Source organism: Helianthus annuus, chromosome 2, assembly GCF_002127325.2.
Source record: "Helianthus annuus cultivar XRQ/B chromosome 2, HanXRQr2.0-SUNRISE, whole genome shotgun sequence".
NCBI classification, from domain to species: domain Eukaryota; kingdom Viridiplantae; phylum Streptophyta; class Magnoliopsida; order Asterales; family Asteraceae; genus Helianthus; species Helianthus annuus.
In genome coordinates this window covers 12879232-12889004 of record NC_035434.2, presented here as the reverse complement: position 1 = coordinate 12889004, position 9773 = coordinate 12879232, and the positions used below count along the sequence as shown (strand labels likewise).

The 9773-nt window shown below is 34.2% G+C and overlaps 1 protein-coding gene across 1 annotated transcript; it reads left to right on the top strand.

The window, feature by feature from the left end:
* Window positions 1–1850: 1850 nt before the first annotated feature.
* Window positions 1851–3111, top strand: LOC110902107. Its single transcript, XM_022148843.2, has 2 exons — window positions 1851–1993; window positions 2158–3111. Exons 1-2 carry the CDS (start codon window positions 1970–1972, stop codon window positions 2872–2874), a joined length of 741 nt encoding a protein of 246 aa, XP_022004535.1. The 5' UTR covers window positions 1851–1969; the 3' UTR covers window positions 2875–3111.
* Window positions 3112–9773: the final 6662 nt, after the last annotated feature.

Sequence of the window (9773 nt, the reverse complement as noted above, 5' to 3'; positions counted from 1 at the left end):
ATTTGTTGTGGTTCCTTCAAACTTTGTGTCGTAATAATGACAAAATTGTTTATTATCTTCCATCAGTTTAAAAGAAAAGATGGTTATAATATTAAATTTTCCAATTAGCACTTGGTAATCATTGTTATTTAGTTTTCTAAGCAATTGTTATTTATACTAATTAAAAACTGATATTCATTCATTTCTTTACAATAGGCATTCTATTCTACTATCTAAAAACTACAACAACTATACATATTTTAAAGTGCGTACTTTTATTTTGAACATTAATCTTGAGACAAGTGAGTAAGTCGTATTGAGAGGGATGTTTTATTTTAACGCGAATTATGTTTGAGGAAAAACCGATTAGCTGAACACAAACCGGATCGATAAAAATGCACCAAAATAACGCACAAAAACGGAACTAATAATACAAGTGCTACGAAATAACCAATCCAAACTAATAACTAACTATTTTTAACCGAAAATTACAGTTAGGTTTGGGTTATTCTTCGTCTCTAAATCAAACCACACTAAATTTGTGTAATGTTTGTTAGACCAAGGGGTATGGGAGCCGGCTTAGGCCCGGCGAAGGCCGGCGCCGGTCCCCCACACTGCCCCCTTGGCTTGTTATGTGATAACCGGCGATGGCAAGACGGAGAGGACGGGCCTCCATCTCTCTCTCTCTCTCTTCTTTCTCTCTCCTGTCTCTCTCTTTCTCTCTCTAAAAAAACAAATAATTTATATTTTTTAATTGTTTTTATAATAGTGTGGGCCCCCATCCTCCACCCCCTAGGTCTATCCTCTGCAAGCCCCTCCTACGTGGCGCTGACGTGGCGACCCATCCTCATTGGGATAAGCCTCCCCATACCCACTAGTCTTATAGAATTTAGAGTTAAATTTCATTTTAGTCTCTATGGTTTGGATCATTTTGCTAGTTTAGTCCAAAGGTTTGAAACGTTGCCATTTTAGTCTAAAAAGTTTCAAACATTGCCACTTTAGTCCACTGGGTTAACTCCGTCCATTTTTTATGTTAGCTAGAAGGGTAATTCGATCATTTTATATGGTCGAATTGCCTTCTAGTTAACAGAATTACATATAAAATGACCAAAATGCCCTTCTAGTTAACAAAATAAAGGGATAGAGTTAATCCAGTGGACGAAAATGTCAACGTTTAAAACGATTTGGACTAAAATGTCAATGTTTCAAACCTTTGGACTAAACTGACAAAATGATTCAAACCATAAGGAATAAAATGACATTTAAATCTAGAATTTGTGACCCTAATCCATTTATTTGGGTTAAAAGCATGTACATCGACTTTATTGGGTTTAGCAAAAAAATTTGGTAATAAATTCAGACCCAAATTATTGTTTTTGGCCAGATTTATTTACGCCAAAACATTTCAAGTTCAAATGAAAAACTGAAGGGTGATACTATACACACCCCCCCTAATTCCTGATTACACCCCCCCTATAAAAACATCATATCCATCAATCATTTGGTTTTTGTTTTTAGTCTTTTTTTGTCTTTTTGTTGTCTTTTTTATTTTATTTTATTGTCTTTTTTATATTCTTGTTATTATTATTATTATTTACTATTAGTAATGAATTATTATTATTATTATTATTATTATTATTATTATTATTAAAATTGATAAAATATTTGTGGTGGTGGTTTCAAATTATTAGTTCTTTTACTTTTTTTTACCTTTTTAGTGCTCAAATTATTGGTGTACAACTATCTCGTGGTGATATAATAATGAACACAAAAAGCTCATATGAGCCGTGCTATTATTGCTGCAAGTTCTATGTGGTGATATTAAATAGTTGATATTTCCTCCAAAATATTACCAGTTTCCTTCAAAATTGGGAACTTCAGTGCATTCGCTTCATATACTTGAGAAAGCTATTCAAAGAGCTGCATAAATTTACTTGTTCAAAGAGTGATCTATTTATGTTTCATCATAGCATTCAGAAAAGTTAAAGAGATGTCTGGATTTTCAACAGATCAGGTATAGTTTTTAATTCCCATGTTTCAAGTTTCAACTTAGTTATATAATCTAGCTAGGTTAAGGGTCTTGTTTTAGTTTAAATGGGTTTGTTTGGATAATATATATTTTGTAACTACTCAAGCTTGTTCACCTAAATTTTGTAACTAATATTAGTTCACTTTTAGGTGTTCAAGTCTCGTGAAGAGTTGATGGAATGGGTTAGAAACACCGGACGTAGTCTTGGTTACGCTATTGTGACTAAAAGATCGAAAGCTAAAAATGGCTACGTGTCTAAAGTTGTACTTATGTGTGATCGTGGTGGTGTGTATAAATCAGATAAAGATTCAAGTAGAGAGACCGACACTAGAAAGATAAATTGCCCGTTTGAAATGATAGCGAAATTTTCAAAAAAGAATGGTTCTTGGACGTTAAAAGTAAAACCTGGTGAGCATAATCATCCACCCGGAGAATATATGGAGGGACACCCAATCCTCAAACGATTGACACCTAATGTTACACGCATACATAACGTGTTAGGTGATGGAAATTGTGGGTTTCGGGCGACAGCTTCTGCTCTCGGCTACGGTGAAGATGAATGGTTATTTATCCGGAGATCACTGATGGAAGAGCTACTCGAGTTTAGAAATAAGTACACTAAGGCTTTCTTAGGCTCATTCAAAGATGTGTTCACGTCCTTGGCTTGGTCAGGATCGGGGTTTGCACCTGAAAAACACTGGATGATTATGCCAGAGGCAGGATTCTTGATTGCGAACAAGTTTAATGTGATCGTTCATTTTTTATCTCAAGAAAAAAGAAACAGTTCTACTTGTTTTTCGCTTTGGAGAGGCCCTCACGAGTTCCCAGAAAAAAAAAATAATTACAATTGCACACGTGAATGGTAACCATTTTATAATGGTAGAATTGCAAGGAGAGTATCCAATTGCCAGCACAAACAACCTATGGAAATTAATGAGAGAAAATGATGCAGCTGGCTGGGAGAATATATTTGAATCACGTCAAAATATGTATAAGTCTTGGATAGCACAACCTGCTACATTTGGGGGGAGTATAGATTAAACCTCGGTATGTAAATTATTAAATGATAATAATTTTGTAAAAAAGTACTTATTTTTATATAGCTTTTGTTACATCTATAAATATAATTTGATAAATTATAACAATAAAAACTAATAATAAATACTATATCATAAAAATAATAATAATAATAATAATAACTAATTATATTATAATCTTATACAATTAGCAACTTAGGTTGCCTTTAGTACACATTCGCATCTTTTCGTTGAAACGCACCGATTCATTAAAAATATGCACCTTTTCGGTCTAAATTTAACATGCAACCAAACCGATGCGATGCATCAAATAAAACTAAACGACAGAAAGATTAAAATGAAAATATACAAACACAATCAACACGAGGATTAAAACAAAATTTACACCGTTTCATTTTGTAACCGTCATCCAAAACTAAACTGCCATACGCAAAGTATCGTTTCAAAAGAAAAGAAAAAAATAACTGACGTTTCGAAAACCGTAACTTGACTGGCATTTCCACCTACTTAACGTTGAAAGTTTAGGATGTATAAATATTAAACGGCGGTGGTAGCGGTGAATCGCCGGCGGTGGTTCGGCGGTGGTGTTGTTGTGACGGCGATTCATTGGTGATGTTGTGGTACCGACGACAAAATGGTTGTGTTATGGTGGCGTGCTGCTGTCTTCTTCTCCGGTCCTTGGTTCCATGGTATGTGTGTTACGTGTGGGAGAAACTGTCATATTTGTTTTTGAATTATTGTATTTGGGTTGTAGGTGTATAGTGGTATTTGAATTAGGTTTGGTACTTCACCGCCCTCTGTTTTAACATCTCTCAAACATAAGAAACAAATGGTGTGTGGTGTGTATTTATTATACATATATTTTAGTTTTGTGATAAGATTATAATTTCACAATTTTATCGTGTTGGTTGAAGTTAGAAAATCTTTAATTATTAATATGGTATAAGATTCAGAAAATGAATTGACCCATTAGAGAACCAAACAATTAAAACCATGTTTGAATGTTTGATAATGTGACAATTTTGTTCTTTTGGTCGACATTATATACTTTGTTAAGTATTCGTAATGTCTAAAATTCTAGAGTGAAATATATTTTAAATTTGTTGAATTCTTTTGGCTTTGTTAAAGCCTAAATATTTAACCGAACTGTTTTACACAAATAACAATCAATCCGACGCAGTGTATTTGTTCAAGCAAGCAGCAAGCATGGGAGACGAAGAGCGCACCATATATGGAGGAACTAAGGAAAACCAAGATGAAAATGTTAATGTCGTGGATACCATTTTTGTGTCGATCAAGCATTGGCACAAAAGCGCCTTTACCAGGTCTTAATGAGAATATCAAGCTCGAAAAAGTCTTAGGCGAGCTAATATGATCTTTAGAACACGAAGACGAGAAAGAAAAGGTTGTCTTTATGGCTCAACCACTTCACTCATTACCCATCTTCTCACCTGTCAAACCTTCGTATTTAGCACTTTCGTAGTGGGGCTGGATATGGCACCCTTCCAAGTTCCAACACATAAAGCCCCATGCCGCCTTGAAACACAATTACGCTCGGCGCTATGGAGCTTTATAATTCACCCAATGATATGTATAGCGCCTGACACAATTGTTGCTCTCTCTCTCTCTCTCTCTCTCTCTCTCTCACACACACATATATACACACTCACACATACATATATCTATAATTGAAGGAGTTATACAACCCTCTTTTCACTACACACTCAAGTTATATAACCCCCATCTCTTACACATTCTGTAATGTCGTGGTGTAGGCTAGGAGTAGAGCAAATTGAAATAAAATATTTTGCTTAAACAAAAAATTTCGCATAGCATGTAGTGATATTAAAGACTTTAATAATCAACATCCCGCCGCAACGCGCGGGGAACATCAACTTGTTAATAAACAAATACAAACAAATACTAAATAACTAATAATTAAATAAATGAATAAAAAAAAGACAACAAAAAGACAAAACAGGCTAAAAACAAAAACCAAATGATTGATGGATGTGATGTTTTTGATAAGGGGGGGTGTAATCAGGAATTAGGGGGGGTGGGAATAGAATGAGCCAAACTGAAACCAAACGATAACCAAATCAAACTAAACACATACATAAAACCGATACCCGTCGGTTTCCTAAAAGCAGAAAAATCAAAGTTTCGGTTTAGGATTCGTTTAGCCCAAAACCGACACATACACGCCTGTTAAGTTTCAAATTATTTAACCTTCAGAAAATGAAATGAACTAGCAACCTTGAATCATACCTTACCTAAAATGCAAAGACATACATTATTAAATTAAAACCTATATAAATTATCAAACTTTTTGTGCATTAGGACTTGTAAGTTGTGCTTTGGGTGTTTTTCAAAAAAAAAACTTGATTTTTTTGTTTTAACCCAAAGGTTTGTACATTTTCCAATTTTAACCCTACATAATTTGTTTTTTTAACTTTAACCCAAAACTTTTCATTATTTGCAATTTAACTTCGCAACTTTTATCACTTATACTTTTCATCTTTCGCAAATTTTCGTTTTACGTATAGTTCTAAAATTTTCGAGTTAATACGACGCAACGTACATGTGTGGTTCAACGTTTTTACTTCTATTTTTCCATGTTTGACAGGTTCGTCACAATACGCATATTATAGGTCGAGTCAGTGTTGGTTGTCGATGACGGTTGTGTGACATTAGTACTATTTGACACCGTTTTACGCCCCGCCGCAACACGGGGTGTGCTTTGGGGATTTTTCAAAGAAAAAATTGTTATGCATATGGTTGTCGTAACGTTGGCTTTCGGGGTTTTCCAAAAAAAATTGATTTTTTTTACTTTTCACCCAAAAGTATTTCATAAATTACTTTTAACCTAAAACTATTTGTTTTTTAGTTTTAACCCAAAACTTTTTATCTTTTACAATCTATCCTCATAACTTTTTTACTTTCAACTTTAGTCCTTTATAGTTTTCATTTTCCGCAAATTTTGCGCTCTATGCTTGGTTCTAAATTTTGTGACTTAACACATCACAGCGTGCCTCTTAGGCTTAACGTTTTTACGTTTCGTTCTAAATTTTGCGAGTTAACACGACGCAACGTGCGTGTGTGGGTGAACGTTTTTACATCGTCTATTTTTACCCCGTTTGACAGGTTTAACACAACGTGTGGGTCGTAGATCGACTTAGTTATAAATAAAGCATCCCGCCGCATTGCGGCGGGTAGTAATCCTAGTTTAATCTAAAAGGCAACATAAAAGACAACGATATCAATATAGAAGCTCCGTGCCTTTTGTAAGTGGACTTATCTTTCTAGAATTAGTGTTGTAGGCCATTCCTAAAATGTATGATGTCTTTCATGAAGAGGGTGTGATGTGAGATGATGAAAGATGGTGACTTTTTAACGGTTTTTTTGTCAGGAGTTAAAATGAGTCGGGTTAAATAAATCGCTCAAGTAAAAAAATATCAAATAATCTCGTGTAATTAGGTTTGTGCCTTGTACATATATTTTATTCAATTGATACGCTTGATCACAAAACTTAAAAATACGCTTAATATACTCAATAACAATATAGATCTCAAGCTTTGAGTAAACCATAAACGCTTCTTCAAACTAACCTATCAATTGACACCTTTGTTTCCCCCTACAATGATAATTAACTTTGAAATCAATTTAGTTGTTTCAACCGACATAAACATTATCCATTATGAATCACACTCGTTTCAATCGACACAAAAAGTATACACCAAGTCACCTCACGAAACCAATTAGGTTAAGGTGTTTATTACGTATCATTCTAAATTTGATACTCTATAATTAAAAAAGAAAAGTTCCCAAAGCATTTTCGTTACCGATTCAGCTACTGAGATGCTTTGTGATGTTTGAAGAGACGTCTTCACATAAAAAATAAACGTTTTATTATAAACAATCACGATTTAACACTATCTTTATGGGAGGGTCTTGTCACCCTTAAGTTACATAAATACACCCATGATGAAAGGTTTGTTTGTTATTCAAGACCATTATGAATGTGGCACTTTACGTTTCTTTGTAGACCCATAACAAATGCTTGAGTACATTATAGACCGAATATTGGAGCAACATGTTCCATTTTCATTAAATTAACATAAAGTTTTGAGTTTTTGTAAATATGAAAAAGCTTTGTATGATGACTATGTGTTGACCCTTTATGAAATCAAAGAGTCATAACAATTTAAGTGGTCTATGAATTGTTAAAATTGTTTTTAGTGATGATTTTGTGTTAGAAACTTCTGCTTTTCAATGGCTAGATTGTTGTGGTTCTTGTGTCCAACCAATGTGCTTATGCACGCAATAACATGGTGGGTGGGTGGGCTGGTAGGTAAGTTCCACTACAAAGCACTGTTTATGCCTCTTATGATTCTTATCCATTTTAATATGTGTGGATTTGTGTGATTTGTAATCACAAATCAATGATTATGAAGATTATTACTTAAACAAATATTATACGGCAGTGTGTGGTGTAACATCGCTAATATGTTATCTAAATTCATGTCAACGGAATTCATTTAAGACGTTTTTTCAAAAGTTTGATGGGTAATGGCTTGGATACTGCTTTTTGGCTTGACCCGTGGATATTTAATGAACCGCTTAAAAGTCCCCTAATCTTTACACGCTTGAATTGGATAAAAGATGTAGAGTTAGTGACCGAGCAAAGACTCTAGACAACGGTAGAGTGCGTGAATGGCAGTGGAAAAGACCTCTCTCAACAGAAGTGGAAGTCAATTAGCTACTAAATTTTTCAGTGCCTTATACGATTTTGAGCTAAAATACATTAGAGATAAATGGGAATGGATCGGGGTTGCTAATGTGGGCTTTAGTGTGGATGCTCTGAAGAGTCTTTTGGATAAAAACAAAGTCGGTTCAGATGTGTATGTTCCAGATTGGTGTAAGTGGGTCCTTATAAAATGCAATGTTTTTATATGGAGGGTGGAGATGAACAAAATTGCGACCTTGGAGGCATTAAAAAAAGGAACATAGGTGTGACGGATACGAGTTGTCTGATGTGCGGCGATGGGGAGTAGTATGTGGAGCATCTGTTCTGCTCGTGTTTGGTTGCTTCGGTTCTATGGTCGCACATAAACTATTGGTGCAAGATCATGAACCTGGTTATTTTCTCATTTAGAGACCTATTGGAAGTGCATCATTACGTCGGTCTTAAAGGATAGCAAAAGGAGGCGTTAAAAGGGATACTTAAGATCGGCTGATTAAGATCGAAGAGATTATCAGTGAGGTAAAATCGACGAGTTTTTTTGTGCTACAAAAGTAGATCTAATGGTTCGGTTGTTGTCGTCTCGATTTGAGACGGCTTGTTGTTTCTAATGAAGTATACTTTTCCGCACCCTGATGAAAAAATTTCTGAGTCCACCACTATAAACACCCCTAGTTCAAGTGAGTAAAACCAAACAAAAAAGTTAGCCAATGGGTTGGAAATTGATTAACTGTTTTACCATGTTTAAAAGATTATATATAAAGTTAAAATCATATTCAATACAATTATAATAAAAAAAAGACCCTTCAAAAGAAATGTTGCTCGTTAACCACACGTGATCCATATATGTTTTTACTCGCATAAAACGTTAAGTACGATGTAACCGATGTTATCCATTTAGCATCTTTAAAATTGTGAACCAATAATTATTTGTGGACGATGTCAATTTAGCTATGCAATTCAATTGTAGCATTTGTTAATAAGTAGTTATATCACTATTACGATGTCATGATTTGGATTTTCTTTCTTATTTCAACTTGTTTAAATGGTTCAAATGAACATTAGATTTATCTTTTAATCTAATAAACTTTAGAGTTAAATGTCATTTTAGTCTCTGTGGTTTGGGTTATTTCGACAGTTTAGTTCAAAGATTTCATTTTTTGCATGCGAATCCAAAAATGATTCATTGTTGGCATTTTAGTCCAGTCGGTTAACTTCGTCCATTCTTTCTGTTAACGAGAAGGGCAATTCGGTCATTTTATATAGCCTTATTGCCCTTCTAGTTAACAGAATTACATATAAAATAACCGAATTGCCCTTCTCGTTAACTGAAAAAATGGATAAAGTTAATCTAGTAGACTAAAATGGCAACGGTAAAACATTTTTTGACCCACATGCGAAAAATGAAACATTTAGACTAAATTGGCAAAATGACCCAAACCAGACTAAAATGACATTTAACTCTAAACTTTAACCGTTTAATCATTTGGTATCTTGTGTTACTGTGTTACCTCATACAACAAATTAATGGTTACATATTGTTTGTAATCCCCTAACGGGACATCTTTGTGGCAAATAGTGTAATCTACAACTTAAAAAGTTGAGAGTTATATTTATATTTGATTGTAGGCATTGTCATTATTATACTATCTATTCATTCATGTTAATAATGTAAACGATTTTTTAAAGGAAACTCACATGACCACTATATTTACACAAATTTTCTACCGATAGACTAGAGCCCTCAACTACGTGAGGAGAAACACCTTTAGTACACTTATTAATACTGCTAAACTACAAAAGCTATGACAATAACGTTAACAATTATGTATTATCATCGTCCTTCGCCACCGTTGGTTATCAATTATATATCTACGTCTCGAACATCATCATCTCTAGCTACCATTAACATCCCCATCTTGGGCCACCATCTCCTCCAACACCTCCGTCAAAATCAATTTAGGTTTTGTATGTTTTTAAATTCGAT

Coding starts and splice junctions, on each gene's coding strand:
- LOC110902107 (XM_022148843.2), top strand. CDS start 1,970: ATGTCTGGATTTTCAACAGATCAG. Junction 1,994..2,157: donor CTGGATTTTCAACAGATCAG/GTATAGTTTTTA, acceptor GTTCACTTTTAG/GTGTTCAAGTCTCGTGAAGA.